At 41.8% G+C, this 21,087-nt stretch overlaps 1 protein-coding gene across 1 annotated transcript; it reads right to left on the reverse strand.

Moving 5' to 3' along the window:
• Window positions 1-6,497: 6,497 nt before the first annotated feature.
• CHRNA10 (cholinergic receptor nicotinic alpha 10 subunit) lies at window positions 6,498-20,166 on the reverse strand. The gene is made up of 6 exons (XM_074304952.1): window positions 19,314-20,166; window positions 17,956-18,126; window positions 15,422-15,567; window positions 15,070-15,224; window positions 11,534-12,066; window positions 6,498-11,141 (listed from the first exon to the last, which is right to left on the reverse strand). The coding sequence occupies exons 2-6, from the start codon at window positions 18,038-18,040 to the stop codon at window positions 10,687-10,689; spliced, it is 1,374 nt and encodes a 457-aa protein (XP_074161053.1). The 5' UTR covers window positions 18,041-18,126; window positions 19,314-20,166; the 3' UTR covers window positions 6,498-10,686.
• Between the last annotated feature and the right edge of the window lie 921 nt (window positions 20,167-21,087).

The raw sequence follows: 21,087 nt of genomic DNA on the forward strand, positions 1-21,087 counted from the left end.
AAATTAGAGGAATTGGGAATTCTATGTAGTGGTTCATAGTCATCTCCCAGAGTTCTTTTGCTCGGTGTAGCTGGTTCAGTTCATTACTGCTCTATTGGAACTGATTTGGTTCACCTCATTGTTAAAAATGGCCACATCCATCAGAATTGATCATCATGTAGTATTGTTGTTGAGGTATGTAATGATCTCCTGGTCCTGCTCATTTCACTCAGCATCCTCTCCAGGACTTTCTGAAATCATCCTGTTGGTCATTTCTTACAGAAAAATAATATTCCATAATATTCATATACCACAATTTATTCAGCCATTCTCCAATTGATGGGCAGATGTTAGGTTCTTATTAGGTGCTAAGTCGGTACTTAACAATTCTCTAGCTCAGGGTTTACACTTTTAGTTCACACCTTTAAAAGGAGTTCTGAAAAGGAGTTTACACACCTTTAAAAAGGGGCAAGTTCATTGGTCAGTAAGGAGTTCCCACAAGCCCCTGGGAGTACCCACAAGCGCATTCTCTGGGAAGATAAAAAGAGGAACATCGAATCTGAGGAGTCATTCTGGATTGGGTCAAGGAGAAGACATCCCATGGATTCACAAGTCCAGCAATCCCACACTTTTGGAGGGGAAGAAGAGGATTCGAGATTCTACCTTCGCTCTGGCTGGAGGCTCCAGAAGCCTCCCAAGAAACCTGCTCACAGAGAAAAGGATTTAAAGAAAAGAAACCTTCTCCCAGAGAAGGATTACAATTGAGAGATGACAGGACATTACAGGCATCCACTTAGTTTCCAGTTTCTGACCACTACAAAGAAGGCTGCCACAAACATTCTTGCATATACAGGTCTCTTTCCCTTCTTTAAGATCTCTTTGGGATACAAACCTAGTTGTAACACTGCTGGGTCAAAGGGTATGCACGGTTGGATAACTTTTTGAGCATATTTCCAAATTGCTCTCCAGAATGGCTGGATGTATTCACAATTCCACCAACAATGTATTAGTGTCCCTGTTTTCCCACATCCTCTCCAACATTCTGCATTATCTTTCCCTGTCATTCTAGCCAATCTGACAGGTATGTAATGGTATCTCAGAGTTGTCTTAATTTGCATTTCTCTGATTAATAATGACTTGAAGCATCTTTTAATATGGCTAGAAATAGTTTCAGTTCCTTCATCTGAGAATTGTCTGTTCATATCCTTTGACCATTTATCAAGTGGAGAATGGCTTGATTTCTTATAGAGTCAATTCTCTATATATTTTAGAAATGAAACCTTTATCAGAACCTTTGACTATAAAATTTTTTTCCCAGTTTATTCTTTCCCTTCTAATCTTATCTGCATTAGTTTTGTTTCTACTTTGTGATCAATAATGATCTCTAGTTCTTCTTTGGACATAAATTCATTCCTCTTCCACAGGTCTGAGAGGTAAACTATCCTATGTTCCTCTAATTTATTTATAATCTCATTCTTTATGCCTAGGTCATGAACCCATTTTGACCTGATTTTGGTGTACGGTATTAAATGTGGATCAATGCCTAATTTCTGTCATATTAATTTCCAATTTCCCCAGCAATTTTTATCAAACATTGAGTTCTTATCCCAAAAGCTGGGGTCCTTGGGTTTGTCAAACACTAGATTATTAAAGTTATTGATTATTTTGTTCTTTGGACCCTAACCTATTCCACTGATCAACTAATCTATTTTCTTAGCCAATACCAAATGGTTTTGGTGACTGCTGCTTTATAATATAGTTTTAGATCAGGTACAGCTAGGCCACCTTCATTTGATTTTTTTTTCATTAATTTCCTCAAAATTCTTGACCTTTTTTTTCCCCATATGAACTTTGTTTTTATTTATTCTATGTCATTAAAATAGTTTTTTGGGAGTCTAATTGGTATAGTGCTAAATAAATAGATTAGGTAGTATTGTCATCTTTATTATATTTGCTTGCCCTATCCAAGAGCATTTAATATTTTTCCAATTGGTTAGATCAGACTTAATTTGTGTGGAAAGTGTTTTGTAGCTTTGCTCATATAGTTTCTGATTTTCCCTTGGCAGATAGATTCCCAAATATTTTATACTATCAACAGTTATTTTAAATGGAATTTCTCTTTGTAACTCTAACTGTTGGATTTTGTTAGTGACATATAAGAATGCTGATGATTTATGTGGGTTTATTTTGTATCCTGCAACTTTGCTAAAGGTGTGGATTATTTCTAATAGCTTTTTAGTAGAATATTTGGGGTTCTCTAAGTATACCATCATATTATCAGCAAAGAGTGATAACTTGGTTTCCTCATTACCTACTCTAAGTCCTTTAATCTCTTCTCCACTATTATTGCCAAAGCTAGCATTTCTAATACAATATTGAATAGTAACGGTGATAGTGGGCAATCTTGTTTCACTCCTGATTTTATTGGGAATGGTTGCAGTTTATTCCCACTACATATGATGCTTACTGATGGTTTCAAATGGATGCTACTGATCATTTTTAGGAAAAGTCCATTTATTCCTATACTCTCAAGTGTTTTTAATAGGAATGGATGTTGGATTTTATCAAATCCTTTTTCTGCATCTACTGAGATGATCATATGGTTTTTGTTAATTTGGTTATTAATATGGTCAATTATACTGATAGTTTTCCTAATATTGAACCAGTCCTGCATTGCTGGTATAAATCCTATTTGATCATGATGTGTTATCCTGGGGATGATTTTCTGGAGTCTTTTTGCTAATATCTTATTTAAGATTTTAGCATCAATATTCATTAGGGAGATTGGTCTATAGTTTTCTTTCTCCGTTTTCAACCTACTTGGTTTGGGTATCAGTACCATGTCTGTGTCATAAAAGGAATTTGGTAGGACTCCTTCATTCCCTATTTTTTCAAGTAGTTTATATCTGCTGGTCGTTTCTTACAGAATAATAATATTCTTTAACATTCATATGCCACAATTTATTCAGCCATTCTCCAATTAATGGGCATTCACTAAGTTTCCAGTTTCTAGCCACTACAAAGAGGGCTGCCACAAATATTTTTGCACATGTGCTCATCTTACCATTAACAAACTCCTTTTTATCCTACATCTTCCTTCAAGGATATAGAGCATGAGAAGGAAGAAACCTGGCTTTATTTGGAAGACATTATATTCCTAGAAAACCTTCCTACCCCACTCCCCTCACTCCCATTGCTAGCTGTTCCTTGTCCCCAGGGGACACTGGGTCAAGAGACAAAGTTGACATAAATACTCCTTGCCCTCTACTGTGGCTGCTAGATTTTCTCTCTGTTATTGTCATTCAGTAACAGCTTCATCTTTGAGGTCCATCCCTTCATCTATATCATCCAGCTGAGTTCCTTATCATTCTATAATACTCTCTCATTATTCATTCAAGGACTCTAATATCAAACCCTCTTCAAACTCTGACACCTATTACTTACATATTCAATACACTTCATTCACATACAGTAAGTGGTCCCATACCTTAGCTTTCACCATCACCCAAAAGTTATTCCACTTTTATGATCCTGAAGTATTAAATGCCTCTCTCTGAAAACAAAAATTTATCCTTCCTTCTCTGTCTCATTTTTAAACTTATTCTTTATGCTTACATGGATGTTAAGTTGTTCAATACCTCCTATTTGTTTTGCCTGGGACTTAGTTTTCATCCTTTCATAGTCTTGACCCTTTATGTAACCCAGAGCAGTTTAGGAGTTCCTAGCTCCCAACAACAGAGAATATGCAATCTTCCACCCTTGAATCCATTGCCCTTTGTCCTTTTGCTATTTGCTCATTTCTAATCCAGAATTCTGGATGCTGGTTGTCTTCAAGAAGTATTGGTTAGGTTGCTAGTAATTGCTGAACTACAGCTATTTGACTGAGGATGCAGGAGCTCCTCTTGAAGTTACAAGGTTGCCTCCAAGGCTAGAAATGTCCCTCCTGGGATTAGCTCTTAGTTACTGATACTTAAGAAATAAACCAAAACAAATTTCAAAAAAAGGTAGCCAGAGACATTTCACCAACACAGGACTTATACCATCCTCCATGTATTCTCACCAGTCACCATGCTTCAAAGTTCTGAAGGAAGGGAAACCCTTTCAGCTTTTATAGAAAGAGACTCCATGAATACTAATATAATCATCAGATGATAGAAACATAGAGAGAAACAGAAAGACATAGAGAGACAGTGGGGCAGCTAGGTGACCCAGTGGATGGAGCACCAGCCCTGAATTCAGGAGGACCCGAGTTCAAATGTGATCTCAGACACTTTAACACTTCCTAGCTGTGTGACCCTGGGCAAGTCACTTAACCTCAACCTGGGGTGGGGGGGGAAGAGAGACAGAGACAGAGACAAAGAGAGATAGAGAGATAGAAACAAAGAGAGACAGAGCATAGTAATGATCCAGCTAAGGCCCATTGAATGGGCCACTTCTCCTGGCCTAAAAGCCAATCCTCCTAACAACTTTGACACATCTTCCCTTCTCCTGCTTCAGTTGTTCTGAGGTGTGAAGAATGAGGAACAACTCAGGGTTTCTTCATTGTCCCAAAATGACAAGTCCTCTAGTGTTGAGTGCACATGTTTCTCTGGAAGTGGCCAGGATACAGGTTCATAATTCTATGAAATGTTCTAGCCAGAGCATAGCAAGGAGACTGTTATTCAATCTCATTACAAGGAGAAAATTAAGGCAATCTTTCAAGAGAATTCTCATCTCCATTACTTTCCACTCAAAGTACTTCTCTGTATATATTATCACACATCTTTTTTTGTTCCAGTCATTGAAAAGGGATCTCTTCTCCTTGTCAAAGTTAATCCTATACTGGTGCCTTTTGTTCCATCCCTTCCCGTCTCTTCTAGGAGATGAAAATGCCTTTTCTTTTCTCATCTTTAACCTCTCTCTAACTATTGGTTCCCTTCCTGATGTCTAAAAACACAACCAGGTATCTTCTATCCTTAAAATCTTAATTGGCTTTTATCATCCTCTCAAACTCTCTCTCTCTCATTTCTCTCCTCTCCTCTCTTCTCCCTTTCTCCCTCCCTCCATCCATCTGTCTGTCTCTCTCCCTATCCTTCCATCCTTTCTCTTTCTCTTCATCTTTCTTTCTCTCTCCTCTCCCTTTCTCCCTCCTTCCATCTGTCTGTCCCTGTCTCTGTCCCTATCTCTCTTTCTCCCTCCCCTCCTTTCTTTTTCTCTTCATCTATACATCTGTCTCTGTCTCTGTCTCTGTCTCTCTCTGTCATTGCCAAATTCCTAAAAAGAATACTAATAGGAGTTATCAACATTCATTCTCTCCACTTACTTATCCCCCATTCACTCCTTCCTTTTTGGAATTTGGTGCCTGGCTCTTCTGGTCTTCTTGACTTTCCTAGATTTTGATAATGTTGACCAACTCTTTTTCCTTTGTATTTTCTTATATACTATCTTTTTCTGCTAAATGTCCTTATTCTCCTTATACTTTCTAGGCTTTTTCATAATCATCATCTGTGTTCTATCCTCCAATTGTGGTGCAATTCCCTCCCTTTTTTCATGGTGATCTCATTAGATCCTATAAGTTGAAACGTTCTGCATACCAATGACTCCGAGAACAATATGCCCAGCTCTAACCTCTTAGACTATGTCCTGAGTACTATAGTAATTGTGCCTGCTCTAATCATCTTTGATTCTTTTCTCTTCCTCACTCTTCACCATCAGTTTGCAAATGTTGTTGATTCTATTTCAGGTCATCTCTCATTTCTTCTTCCTTTGTTCTATTTATAAATCCATCACTACTTCTCATTTCCTGTCATAGACCATTATAATTGCTTAACTTGCTTTCTCCTCTTCATTCCATCTTCTACACACCTGACATAATTTCCCTAAGGAAGAGGCCTGATGTGTAACTTTACTATTCACACATTAGCTTCTTATAGCCTCTAGGATAAAATGAAAATTTAACTTACTTAGTATTTAAAGCCCTCAACAATCTAATTCCATCTTAGTTTTTTCCCCCTTCCCTTCATGTTCCAGCCAACTGGACTATTAGCTGTTACCTGAACTTGACATTCCATCTCTTGCTTATTGTATGTTAGTATAAGCAATCTGCTACTCTACCTGTCAGAGTGTTTATCTTCCTTCAAGATCATGTGTGGGTGCCACCTACTTCCTTTATCTTCTCCTGTTCTTTGGGTTCTTTCCCTCCTCAAATTACCTTTTTATTTACTCATCTGTATATGTAATATTTCTCCTTAATAGCTTGTTCAGGGCAAGAACCGTCTTATTTTTGTCTTTGTATTTTCAGTCCTAGAAGACTGCCTTGCATGAAATAGATGTTTAATTAAATATTTGAATTGAATTTATATTTGGTACCAATTTTACCACTTTATACCCCAGATTTCTTTTGGAGAAGATCATGGATCTGGTGATCATAGAGCAGATCATAGCAGGCTTTAAAACTGAAGCAGTCTGGGCAGGTAGGTGATGCAGTGAATAGGAGTTCAAATCCAAAGCCAGACAGTCTTTTTTTCTTGTTAAAGTTTTTTTAATTTTCAAAACATATGCATAGATAATTTGACATTGACCATTGCATAGCCTTGTGTTTCAGATTTTCTCTTCCTTTCCCCCACCCCTTCTTCTAGATGGCAAGCAATCCAGTATATGTTAAACATGTTAAAATATGTTAAATCCAACATGTGTAAACACATTTATATAATTCTCTTGCTGCACAAGAAAAATCAGATTAAAAAAGAGAGTAAATGAGTAAGAAAACAAAATGCAAGCAAACAAAAAGAGTGAGAATGCTCTGTAGTGATCCACATTCAGCTCCCACAGTCCTCTCTGGATGTAGATGGCTCTCTTTATCACAAGATCATTGGAACTGGCCTGAATCATCTCATTGTTGGAAAGTCATGTCCATCAGAAATGATCATCATATAATCTTGCTGTTACTATGTACAATGATCTCCTGGTTCTGCTCATTTCACTTAGCATCAGTTCATGTGAGTCTCTCCAGGCCTCTCTGAAATCATTCTGTTGGTCGTTTCTTACAGAACAAAAATATTCCATAACATTCATATACCAAAATTTATTCAGCCATTCTCCAATTGGAGGGCATCCATTCAATTTCCAGTTTTTTTCCACTGCTAAGAGGGCTGCCATAAACATTTTTGCACATGTGGGTCCCTTTCCCTCCTTTAAGATCTATTTGGGATATAAGCCCAGTGGAAACACAGCAAAGCCAGACAATTGACACTTACTAATGTGTGACCCTGGGCAAGTTACTAATCCTGATTGCCAAGCTAAAAAACATCAAACTGAAGAGGTTATCAATCCCAACTATTCCTTTGATAAATGAGCTCTCTACAAGCAAAGGGATTTTCTCAAGGTCCAACAACTAGTAGCAGAAGCAGGATTTAAATTCAGGTATTTCAACTTCAAGTATTTCACAACACTAGCAACTGGTACATTTCTCTTATACAAATGTGTGTTACTCTTGTGACAAATTAAAAATCTGAGAGGCATAATTTCTGGGCAACTAATAATCAGTTTTTAAAAATTATGGCTAGCAAATACTTAATAAAATGAGGTCTGTGGCACTCTTGAAAGTCAAAGACACCCCCTGGAGAATATTGAATGCTTTGAAAAAGAGGATGTACCTGAAGGTAGAAGTCAACTCTGATTGGTTAAAAATCAGTGAGGGAGGGGACATATTAATGAAGAGGTGGACAAACAATTTTTAGCTTCTCCTGCTGAGAACTGGACCCAACCATGAGACTCAGCAGCCTCCAGCAATGTGGACCATATAATTCATCTCTACCCACACTACTCTGCCTGGTTTTTCCTTCAAAAACTGGGTAACTAAATTTAATGGAAGATCCTAAGGATAGCGGGTATTTCCTATGGGTAAAAAAATCCCTTCTACAATAGCTTTTATTAGTCAAGTGGGGTTCCATTTAAGATCCAAAAGCATTATAGTGAGGATTTGGGCAATTTCCATTTATTAGCAAGGTTCTTCAAAGACTGGCTAAATAACCTACAGAGACTAGTTTCTGAATGAGGAAACAGAAAAGGAAAATCTTAATCATAATTTAATAATTGGTTATTAATATGAAAGGAAGAATCATTTTTATCACTCTAATGGAACCACCTCAATAACAAGGTCATAGAACCTTCTCATACCCACCTAGTTGGTATCTCAGAGGCCATTTAGACCAACTTGTACCTAAACAGCAATTCTCTCTATAATATATTTACTTGAAGATTTTTAGTCTCAAGGGGAATTCATGATCTTTCAAATCATTTTATTTCAATTGGAGATAGTTCTGATCCAGGTAGAGGTTGGACTAGATGGTCTTTGAGGTCCTTTTCAACTCTCAAATGCATCATTTGTTTTTCTTTACCTAAGCCAAAGCCTATTTCCCTACACTTTTGCCTCCTATTTCTACTAGTTCTTCCTCTGTTTCAAACAGAACAAATGGCATCCATCTTTCACATGTAAGGACTCCTGAGGGAAAATAGATAACTTCACCAACTCTACTCATCTCTTTTTAACCCGCTTCTAGGTTGATGTCAACAAGGAGCATTATGGCTTTGAAAAAAATGTCTCTATCATGTCCATTCATCTATTTTACAATTTGGTTTAAAGCATTCTTTTCTGGGATAAGATAAGGGGATATAGGCTAGCAACCCAAAGATATAATCGAAACTGGCCCAACTCAATACAAGAGTTTGAATTAGGGAGTCCAGGAGGTAAAGAGAATTTAAAAGGCAGCCTGGAAATGTAGGTCTTTTCCAGTTTGCTGGATGGGTGAGGCTGACTGGGGTTTACAACAGCTCCTGGAGCTATGAGTTAAGTGCTGGTGGTCCCTCTTCTTGCTGAAAAGAAGCCATATTGCAACTGAAGACCATGGATGGCAGTGGAGAGCAAGAGGATCTTCACAAAGATACTGGGCGGAGTGGCAAAAAAAAGGAACGAATTGCATCAATAAAGAGATCAACTGTGATCATAGTATGAAGAGTCATGAGTTGTCCCACCTGTGTCCTCTGCATGTACCCTTTTATGCATATTCTCTGTACACGCATATTCCTTTTGTGTGTTCCCTCTCACTTATTGAAGTATTCTCCCCCCAAAACCTCCAAATATATGGTGGAATCTTTCTTGTTACTTGTTTTATATGTCATTCAAGTGACCTAGTAAAAGAAACATCTTGGCAGGACTTGCGAGTTATGGTTGCGAGTTAATGTTGACCCACAAAGGGCTTCAAATTTGGGGTAGTTTTCTTGGGATCTTCATGTGAAAGGAACCTGGAAGCCATGCACAAGACAAGAGTTATTGAGTCTGAGGAAGGAGAGTTTGCTCTCTGAGGATGAATTATTGAGAGTCTGGACCAGGGGTCCTCAAACTATGGCCCAAGGGTTATGACAAATGGGCTGAGGGGCGGAGACTACAGTGCGGCCCTCCCACAGTCTGAGGGACAGTGAACTGGCCCCCTATTAAAACAGTTTGAGGACCTCTGGTCTAGACAGGTCAAAATATGAGGTCAGCTTATAGCAATGGAATACAGATAAGTGCGTCTGTCAGCTCTACAACATGGACGCTTATTCTCCTACTTCAGTGTGGTCTAACCAGAGCAAAGAATAGAGGGGCTATCTATCATCTTCATTTTGGATATTAGACCTTTGTTAAAGAAAACAAAAATTGTGTTACATTTCTTTTTGTCTGCAATGTCACCCTGATTTATATTGAGATTATTATAGTCCACTAAGGCTCCCCAAATCTTTGCTACACAAGGTTTTCTAGCCTTGGGCCTTCCATGGCTCAAGTCAGAGAAGATAAAGAGCTAGCCACAAATGTATTTTAAAAAATAGCTATTCAGCTGGCATTTGGAACAAAAGTATATATGGGGGGCAGCTAGGTGGCGCAGTGGATAGAGCACCAGCCCCGAATTCAGGAGGACCCGAGTTCAAATCTGGTCTCAGACACTTCACACTTCCTAGCTGTGTGACCCTGGTCGATTCACTTAACCCCAGCCTCAAGGAAAAAAACAAACAAAAAAAAAACCCTATATATGGAAGCACACCCTAAAGGCTGAGAGGCTGAGCCTTCAGAAAAGAGGAAGAAAGAAGAAGGAAGGGAGAGCTGGAGGCCGAGAACTAAAACTCCTAGAATCTTAAAGCCAGAGGGGCCTTTGAGAAAATCTTGCCAAATCCAAACCTGAGCATGAGTCACCTCTACACTGTCCTTCTTAGAAACGGGCATCTCGTAAGTGGCCCATACAGGGTGTCTGCCTCCTTACAGGCTGGATTAGCTATTTGGGGAACCAGAGGATGTGAGCTCAAGCCTCCAGTCTGCCATTTCCTGAGAGCTTGGGCAAGAATTTCTCTCCTCTGAACTTTTGTTTTCTCTTCTGTAAAATAGGAATAAAAATATACATGCATAACTTTCTTCACAGAGTTGTTTTGAAAAAAGGTACTTTGTAAACACTGAAGAGTTATAGAAATATGGATCAGTCTTATTTATCCGGCTTCCTTTTGGATTTCTATAGAAAAATTCTCCTCGAGGCTGAAGCAACAAATGGGGATCTCAGTTTCCCCTTCTGCAGAGAGGAGCTGGATTACTGAATCTTTTAGCCACTAACTTTCCGTCACTCCGCCCTCCCTTGGTCTAAGCGCGGTTTTCCAGGTCCCAGTTCTTGCCCGTGCCAGCTCCTTCTCTGACCCACATTCCCCTCAGATGGCCCGGCCCAGGACCAGCAAGCTCATGGCAAGGACCATGGCGAAGAAGACGGCCAGGAAGAAGCGGTCAACCACCCGGGCCAGGCGCTTCCAGTCTCCCCTGAGACGCTGGGCGGCCCGGTGGCTGCGGCAGGCCCCGGCGATGGCGCCCACGTGGCGGAGCAGGGCCTCCTGGTGGCAGGGGCAGCGGGGCTCTGGGCACGGCCCGGCTCCCTGCGCGGGCCCCGGGGGAGGTCTGGGGCGGACAGGAAGCGGGGGCCGCTGGGCACCGCCGCAGGGCTCCCCCCGCTCCCGGACACACAAGCCTCTGGCCAAGTAGCCCAGCAGCAGCGTCTGGGCCCAGGCTGGCACGGGGCGCGCTCCGGGGCCGCTGTAGTGGAGGTTCATGATGAGGATGGTGAGCGCCGTGGATGCCGTCACCAGCGCCATGGTGGTCATGTAGTACTTCCCTGGGAAGAGACACAGGGGAGGGAAGCAGTGTCTCCTGGAAGGAGCAGGGCCTCGGCGCCCGACTCGGAGAGGCACAGCCTACCCCTAACGCGGTTCTCCGTGGGAGGCCCCGCTACTTCCGGGGCAGCACTGGGGGATCGGCTCCTTCCCGCTCTGCCCACAGCGCTTACAGCATCCCGTTCTTTAACTCTTGTTCAAACTTCTACTTTTCCTCTCTGTCCTCCCCTCAGTGTCCCCATTCTCTTTTCTGTCACACCTTCCTTTCCTCCTCCAGTTCCCCCCCTCCCCCCCCAGGGTCCCTTTCCCCCTCTCCCGGGGCTCTCGGCTGTCCCACACTGACTCCTGGGGGGAGGGGGGGAGGCTGGTGGGACGGGGCGGGCCCCACGCTCACCGATGAGGGGCACGCTCTCCGCCGGGGGCATGTTCTCGGCCAGGAGCAGCTGGAAGACGGTGAGGGCCAGCAGGACGGTGACACCCAGCGATACCTTCTCCCCGGAGTCGGCCGGCAGGTGGAAGGCGAGCGGGGCCAGCAGCGAGATGAGCACGCAGGGCAGCAGGAGGTTGGCCACATAGGCCGCGGCACGGCGCTCGAGCAGCAGGGTGTACGTCACGTCCGGGTAGGGCTCCGAGCAGCAGCCGTAGGTGACCACGCTCCGCCGCGCGGGCATGCCCAGCACGCGCCACTCCACGTTCTCCACGAAGTCGTCCAGCCTGGCGCCCGGAGCGCCGGGCCACAGCTCCAGCTGGTGGCCGCCGTGGGTCCACGAGCCGAAGGTCAGGCGGCAGCTCTGCGAGTCGAAGGGAAAGGCCGCCACGTCCACGCGGCACGAACTCCGGGTGATGGCGGGGGCGTCCCAGCGCACGCGGCCGTCATGGCGAAGGACCACGTTGGTGCTGGCCGAGGCCTGCGGCTGCGTGTCTGCCCTGCGGGAGAGCGGTGGGGGAGCGCTGGGGGCGAGCGCTGGGGACCGAGGGAGCAGACAGGTGCGGCCTTGCTGGGGACGGAGCTTGGATTCCCAAAGCCATCTCCAGAGGGTTAGACAGGGGCCGTGGATGTCCAAGGCGTCCGGGCAGCTTCCCCTCCGCCCTTTCCTCCCGAGCCGCCGGTCTCAGAGCTGGGGGGGAGCTCAAGGGCAGCAGCTCCAACTGCTCCTGAAGTCTCCTCCAACACAGTAGCGAAGGGCCGCCCGCCTTTCCCTCGGAGACCACAAGTAAGGGAGGATCCTCCGACCTCCAGGCCTCCCTTCGCGCCCGGGACCCTCCCGCCCCCCTTCCCAGATTCCTCTTCCTGCGCTTTCGCTCCCTCCTCCAAATTCCCTGTTTCCTGCTTCACTTCTCTCAGTTTCCCTCAGATTCCGGGCCGCGCTTTTCCCCTCTGTTCTTCCCCTCTATTCCGTTCTCTGCTCTGGTCCTGCTCTGTCAGTCCCCTACCTGCCTCAGTACCCCTTATGCGTTCTTTGCCCTGGCCTGCTTCTGCTTTGCTTTTTAAAATAGTTTTTATTTACCAGATATGTGCATGGGTAATTTTACAGCACTGACAATTGCCAAACCTTTTGTTCTAATTTTTCCCCTCCTTCCCCCCCCCCAAGATAGCAGGTTGACCAATACATGTTAAATATGTTGAAGTATAAATTAAATACAATATGTGTATACATGTCCAAACAGTTGTTTTGCTGTTCAAAAAGAATCGGACTTTGAAATAGTGTACAATTCCCCTGTGAAGGAAACCCAAAATGCAGGCGGATAAAAATAGAGGGATTGGGAATTCTATGCAGTGGTTCCTAGTCATCTCCTAGAGTTCTTTCAACTTGTAGTTGATTCTCTTCATTATTGAACAAATGGAACTGATTTGGTTCATCTCATTGTTGGAGAGGGCCACGCCCATCAGAATTGATCATCATATAGTCTTGTTGTTGAAGTATATAAGATCTCCTGGTCCTGCTCATTTCACTCACCTGCTTCTGCCTTATATGGTTTCCTCCAGTTTCATTTTCACTTTATCTCTCCATTATAATATCTCTCCCCTACCCATGTGTGTAAAACAGTTATTTTCATGTCATCTCCTGTGTAAAATAGGAGCTCTTTGAGGAAGGACTGCTTTTGCTTTTCTTTGTGCTTAGTGGGGTACCTGACATACAGTAAGTGCTTAATAAATTGCTTGTTGACTTACTATTTTCCTATCTGCTTTACATCTTATGCTGGTTTCTCCTGAATTTTGTGTTCTACTTGACTTCTCCTTGATAATAAATTCCCTTGCTATATATATCTTATTTATATGTTTTTTTTTCTATTAGAAGGTGAGCTCCCTGAGGGAAGGGACTGTTTTTGCTTCTCTTTGTAGCCCCAATACTTAGCACAGTGCCTAGCACATAGTAAGTGCTTAATAAGTTCTTGTTGACTAACAGTTTGGGGAAGTATAATCTAGGCTATTATCAAAGCTCCCAATGTGCTGTTTCTCTGTTTCTTCATCTGCAAAATGGGGATAATAATAGTACCTATTTCACAGGGTCATTGTGAGAATCAAACAAGATAATATATATAAGGAAGAGGATAAGGGAAGGGGGAGAGTGATATAAGAGAGGGCACATTGGAGGAGGAGCTAGCCAGTAGCAAAACACTTGAGGAAGGTCATGGTGAAAGGAGAAAGAGAATAAACTGGTGGAAAATACAGTTAGCAATAGTAATAGTAATAGAAAAGAATTTTGAAGCAAGTTTCTTTGATGAAGGCTTCATTGTATGTATAGAGAATGTATAGGGAATATATGGGGAAGAGTCAAATTTATATAAAAAAAGAACCATTCCCCAATTGATAAATGAGCAAAAGATATGAACTATGTCCAAAGGGCTATAAAATTATGCAAGTACTTTGACCTAACAATACCACCTAGGCATGAATCCCAAGAGATTTTTTTTTTTCAAAAAATCCTTTTTTTTTTTTTTTTCAAAAGGAAAAGAAACTATTTGTGCAAAAATATTTACAGCACCTCTCTTCTCGTAGCAAGAATTAGAAATTAAAGGCCCAGAATTAGGGAATGGCTGAATTGTGCTATATGATTATGATGGAATATTATTCTTCTTTGGGAAATGATGAGCAGGATACTCTCAGAAAAAACCTAGAAAGCCTTCCATGAACTCAAGCAAAGTGAAATGTATTTTGTACAAAGTTATAACAATGTTGTGGGGTGATCAACTGTGAATGACTTTGCTATTCTCAGCAATACAGTAATCCACTACTCTGAAGAATTTATGATGAAAAATGCTGTCCATAATAAAAGGAAGAACTCATTGTGTCCGAATATAGATTGAAACACACTTTTTTCCCCTTGAAGTTTTTTTTTTTTTTTTTTTTTTTTTTGAGGGGAAAGATCTCTGTTTTCTTTCACAATATGGTTTTTATGGAAATGTTTTTGTATAACTTTATATGTGCCTTCTTAATGGGGATTGGGGTGGGAAGGAGGGGAGAGAATCTGGAACTCAAAGGTTTTTGTTTTGTTTTTTTTTGAGATTTGAATAGGATTTTATTCTTCCTTCCCCGCCCCGTTATATGTGCAATTTTTTTAGTATTAATTTTTACAAGATTTTGAATTCCAGAAACTTTCCCTTCCTTCCCCTTCCAAAGATGGTAGGCAATTTAATATAGTTTATATATGTGCTATCATGTAAAACATTTTTTCCATATTAGTCACAATTGTGAAAGAAACTGATTGAAAGTGAAAAAAAACACAAAAAAGAACAAAGTGAATGGAAAAAAATATGCTTCAGTATCCATTCAGAGTCTATCAGTGGAACTCAAAGTTTAAAAAAATGTAAAAATTGTTTACATGTAAGTGGGAAAATGAAAATATTAAATATTAAAAAGAGATAATACATAACTGCAAACTTTAGCCATACAACTGTTAGTTATTAGTTATTATTATAGAGTCATACTTGTTATAGAGCACAATATCAGGTCTCCAGACCAGGCTGCTGGGGATTCTTATGGAGTCAAGACCCCCATAGACCTCAGGCTCCCAGTGCAGATAGGCATCAGCCCACTCCTGGCGAATCCACAGATATAAAGTCAGTACCTGATTTCGTTCATCCTGGGGAAGAACGGGACTGGTGAGAAATACTAAGTGCCCTATAGATATGGTAACACAAACACAGCTGCACAAGCATACACACAATTGTACACATGTGGTTGTGCAGACAGCCATGTATAAACAAGCACATGCACATGCACAGTACATTTTGACTTTTATGCCTATGAAGTTAAAATATTCCTACAGCTGTCACTCACCATGTCAATAATTTGGGACAGAGTCACATCCAGTGTCACATTTAGGGCTTGATCCGTGTCTTCCACAGGCCGAAGGGCACTAGTGTAGTTAGTAAAGAGGTCATGGAGCAGTTGCTGCGCAAGCTTTCCTTCAGCTGCTCGAGAGCCTGAAAGCAGGAAAGGAGAGATGTGGGGACATCTACCATCCATCTTCTACCTAGCTTCAGTTCAGCTACCATCTTAATTTTCATTCACTCTTACATGTATTCACCCCCATCATCTGCCATCTATCCATTCTTTAGCCGTCATCTTTTTTCTATATTCTATCTTCTCACCATTCTGTGTCATCACCATTCACCCTTGGTCCATCTAACCCCCATCTATATATTTACCATCACCAAACTCTCTCCATCTACTACCCACCCACCTACCATCCCTCCTACTCTCTACAATCCATCATCTACTTTCCACTACTCACTGTCCATCTATTATTGACCATTTATTTATTAATATTCCATGTACTGTTATCCACTGTTCATTCACCTATCATTTATTAATCTATTATCACCATTCAACATTCAGATCACATCCATCTTATATCCCATCTTGGAAGGGAGTATCCAACAATGAGCCTTGAAGCCATCACTTGGGAAATTTTTCCTTAAATCAAGTCTGAATGTGCCTTTACAGTTTCCTCCACTTGTTCCTATTCTATTCTTTGGAGCTAAGTCAAAATAAAGTAAGTTTTCCATTCCAAGTGACAAACCTTCAGATACCTGAAGATAAAAACCATGTAACCCAACTCCTTAAAACTTTAAGTTAAATATACCCAGTCTCCTTGTTTCAAAATATCTCAATAGCATCTTTCATTCTTTACTCCTCTGCTCCAATCTCAGGAAGAAATGATCCCTCTTGCAAACACCAACCCTTCTACTTGAGCCTTCTACTTGAGCGTTTGATCATGTCCTCTCAGATCTCTTCTGAATGCTCATCTCCTTCGTCATCCTCTTGTTATCTGCTAGGTACTTTAATACTACTTGCAAATGTGCCCACATCTCCCACATTTATAAAAACAGTCAGCTAGGTGGTACAGTGATTATCACTCTGAGTTTAGAGTAAAAAAAAAAACCCAAAAAACAAAAAACACAAACTCCTGAGTTTAAATATGGCCTCAAACAAACAGTCACTCCACTTCTATCTGCCTGAGTTTTTTAATCTGTGAAATGAGAAGAATAATAGCATTTACCTCCTAGGATTGTTATAAGGATTAAATGTGAAAATAATTGTAAAGTGCTTAGCTGAATGTCTGACACATGCTATATAAATGTTAATTTTTTTTCAAACTCTCATTTGATCCTATTCCCTTCGAATTATTTTTCAAACTATTATCTTGGCTTTTTCCTTTTCACAGTGACTCTTAGATAAAAGGATCTATCCTTTTATGTGTATAAAACATACACATTTTTATGTATACTTTTCTATCTTATATTTCATTTGTCAGTCTTTTGCAGTTGTCCTTCTGACCTTATTGCTCAACTGAATTTATTCTCTCCAAGTTAGTTATCAATGATTTCTTAATGTTTAGATCTGATGACTTATTCCTTGTTCTTATCTGTCTTGACTTCTCTGCAGTATTTGATACTCTCTCTTCCGGGACCTTCTTTCCTTCTTGGATTTTCATGATACTGTTAGCACCTGGATCTCCTACCTGTCTGACTTCTCGTTTTTTTAGTTTTCTTTGCTGGATAAGCATCCTTATCCTTTCACTATATGAGTTGTGCTCTTTCTCTTTCCTTTGTAGGACAATTCACCTCTCATTTGTTCCTAATGCTTATAATATATAGCCTTCTCACCTTTACCTCATAGAATTCTTAGTTTCCTTCAAAGATCATCTTGAGTAATTTCTTCTAGGAAACTTCTCCAAATCCTACAGTTACTAGTGTCCTTTCCCTGGAAATTACTTTGTACATAGTTTGTTTTTTTTTTTAAACTTTTTATGTACATGTTGTTTCTCTCCAATAGAATATGAGCTCCTTAATATCAGAAACTTTTTATCAAGGGGATGCCTGGTACATAACAGGCATTTAATCACTGCTTATTGAATGGATAAACTGGTATGCCACGTTCCTTTCTTACACTTCTTGTTGCATTCCTCTTGGTATTCTCTAGTTTATCAAAATCCATTCTAAAATATGCTAGCAAGGAAATATAATACTAACTATGATCTGTCCAGTGCAGAGCAGACTGGAATTATTACCTCAAAACCATGTCTCAATGCGACCCAAAATCAAATTAATTTTTTGACCATAGTATCATATGAATTTATATTCATTTGTCATTCATCTTAAGCCATCTACCCACCAACCACCTGCCAGCAAGTACCTATTTCTATCCACTGTTCATCCTTTTACTTACCATTCACCAACCTACCATCCATCTTGCTATTATTCTCTCATGTATCTCTTATTACCAATCCAAATATCCATTCTGCATCTCACCCCCCAATAATGTGGTATCTATTATATGCCCTCCCATGAAAAGAGTGTTCTCTATACCTGGCAGGAGCTGGGTTAAGAGCAAAAGACACAGGCTTGAAGAGAGCATCCAAAGGATGGGGAAGGAGATTCCACAAGATCCCATTGTAACAGCAACAGCTGGAGAGGTGTAGAAGCTGTAACAGGTTGGGGAAGGGCTGAGTCTCAGAAGTCTGTCTCCTCATATGAAGGCTGGGTATAGCAGAAGACGGACAACATTATGGGCTGAACCCAAAACAAGGCCCCTGTAGGTCCAGGGTGCCTCCTATACTGACCTAACGTCCCCCACACTCCTGTGCTGCCTAGCCCAGCCATCACTCAGAACCAGTTCAGAGCAAAAAAAAAAAAAAAAAAAAAAAAAAAAAAAAAGATCTCAAAGGCCATCTAGTTCAATAAATATATGAATAGGAATCTTCCTACAATATCCTTAGCCATTGGTCAGCCAATCTCAATTGAAGGACTTTCAGTAGTAGGCAATCCATGTCTGAGGCAGCCTATTCTATGTTGACATGGCCCTTGATGTTAGAAAAATTTTCTTTTTAATTAAGATAAATGACTATCTTTGTAATTTCCTCTTCTTGTTCCTTTTCTGTTCCTTGGATCCAAAAAGGACAAGATGAAGCTCTCCTCCACTGAAAGTCCTTCAAATGCTTAAAGAGTGCTCCCATGACTCCCCCAAATCTTTAACAAGCAAAACACCCCCAGTTCCTTCAACTGACCCTTTATGATTTGGGATCCCCTAGTTTGCTCATCATTCCATTCTACCCCTCACAATGCACCCCAATTTGTCAATATCCTAACTAAAATGTGACACTTAGAATGACCTTTTTCAGGTATGGTTTTTCTGTGTGAATTAACCCAAAAACCCAACCCAAAAAAGTATTAACTTTTTTTTTACTTCCATGCTACACTGTGGATTTATATTGGTGTTGTAGTCTACTTTGTAGGATTTTTTCATATGAACTATGGCCTAAAAAGGATTTAACATGGTACCTGACTCACATCAGATGCTTAATAAATGCTTTTTGATAATTAACCATGCTTTCCCTATTCTTTCCTGGTGTGATTTTTTTTTTTTTTTTTAGCATTTTACATTTATTCCTGCTATATTTCTATGACTCAATTTAGCCCAAAGGTCTAATCTCTCAAGGTCTTTTACCTCCTGATTGTCATCCAGCATAGTAACTCCCACTTTTGTGAAGTTTTCAAATTTGTTAAGTATGTTGTCTATCCCTTTATCTTGTCTCTTGTCTTTCTTTTCCATCAGCCTCCCCACCTGTCCAATTCCCACTGATTTAATCTCTATATCTCTATTCTTACTCCTCCTTCCCCCTTTCTCACTCACACACGCAGACACTCACCTCCCTGCCCACACAAACCTGCAGCAGCAGAGAGGGGCAGGTCTTGATAGATGGGGGACCCCCACACCTGTCCTTAACACCCTCGGCAAGTCCTGTGAAGTGGAGACATTTGAGAACTGCCCCTCCCCCACTTTAACATCTTTCCTTCCTTTCCCCAGTGGAAACAAAACAGATGAAACTTCAGCCCAAGATTGGCTCAATTATTCATTGAATGTAAGAAAAGCTCGCCTAGGGAGAGACCTAGAGACCAATAACAATGCCCAGCTCAGCCTTTCCAATACTTCCTCCCCCACATGCCTAGGATTTGAGGATGATTCAGTCTCCCATTTCCACCCACATCCCCAGGTCGCAGGCATTAACTGCCATTATCAGGCTTGTCTGATGGACAGCTCCCTAAGAGCTGGGGGCGTAGGATGTATAGTGTTTTCCCTGCTCATTAAGTGCTTTCCAGGTGGGCTAGAGCCAGCTCTCATAAGCCCAGGAGAGCTGATTTTTCAGTTTTCAGTCAGTATTTAAACCTCAAAAATCAGCAAATGCTACAAAACACGACTTAGTTTATTGTTTAGTTGATTGTCATTTTGTGAAGTGAGGAAGAAAAATCTTAATAATGCAAATTAGATTTCAAAGCATGCCAGGCTTATTTTTTTCCAGGATCAGATTGAAGCCGGTTGTGGTCCCTTTAAGAAACTGTATTTCTTATTGATCTGTGATTCCTTTCAGATTCCCAGCTCCTCCTAGCTGAGGCATATCCTCTCCAGACAAATTATCTTTCCAGGATGCCAGACGTTCAATTACAAATCTTGGTCAAAAGCATCCTTTTGAATTCCAATAGGAGATCCGGGCTTGTCCCAGCCCCCACTGGTTCTGATCTGCTCGGGTTGTCCCAGCCCCCATTCTGACTTGCTTGAGTCGCCCAGCCCCCACTGGATCTGAGCCTGCTTGGGATACCCCGCCCCCACTGGTTCTGATCTGCTTCGGTAGTATCAGCTCCCATTCTGACTTGCTTGAGTCGCCCCGCCCCCACTGGTTCTGATCTGCTTCGGTTGTACCAGCTCCCATTCTGACTTGCTTGAGTCGCCCCGCCCCCACTGGTTCTGAAATGCTCTGGTTGTACCAGCTCCCATTCTGACTTGCTTGAGTGCCCAACCCCCACTGGTTCTGAAATGCTCTGGTTGTACCAGCTCCCATTCTGACTTGCTTGAGTGCCCAACCCCCACTGGTTCTGAAATGCTCTGGTTGTACCAGCTCCCATTCTGACTTGCTTGAGTCGCCCAACCCCCACTGGTTCTGAAATGCTCTGGTTGTACCAGCTCCCATTCTGACTTGCGTGAGTCGCCCAGCCCCCACTGGATCTGAGCCTGTTTGGGCTCCCCCGCCCCCACTGGTTCTGAAATGCTTCGGTTGTCCCAGCCCCCATTCTGATTTGCTTGAGTCGCCCAACCCCCACTGGTTCTGATCTGTTTCGGTTTTACCAGCTCCCATTCTGACTTGCTTGAGGCCCCGCCCCCACTGGATCTGAGACTGCTTGGGCTGCCCTGCCCCCACAGGTTCTGATCTGCTTCGTTTGTCCCAGCCCCCATTCAGACTTGCGTGGGCTGCCCAGCCTCCACTGGTTCTGAAATGCTTCAGTTGTACCAGCTCCCATTCTGACTTGCTTGAGCCGCCCAGCCCCCACTGGATTTGAGACTGCTTGGGCTGCCCCGCCCCCACTGGTTCTGAAATACTTCGGTTGTCCCAGCCCCCATTCAGACTTGCGTGGGCTGCCCAGCCCCCACGGGTTCTGAAATGCTTC

Source organism: Sminthopsis crassicaudata, chromosome 3 (assembly GCF_048593235.1).
Source record: "Sminthopsis crassicaudata isolate SCR6 chromosome 3, ASM4859323v1, whole genome shotgun sequence".
Taxonomy (NCBI): Eukaryota; Metazoa; Chordata; class Mammalia; order Dasyuromorphia; family Dasyuridae; genus Sminthopsis; species Sminthopsis crassicaudata.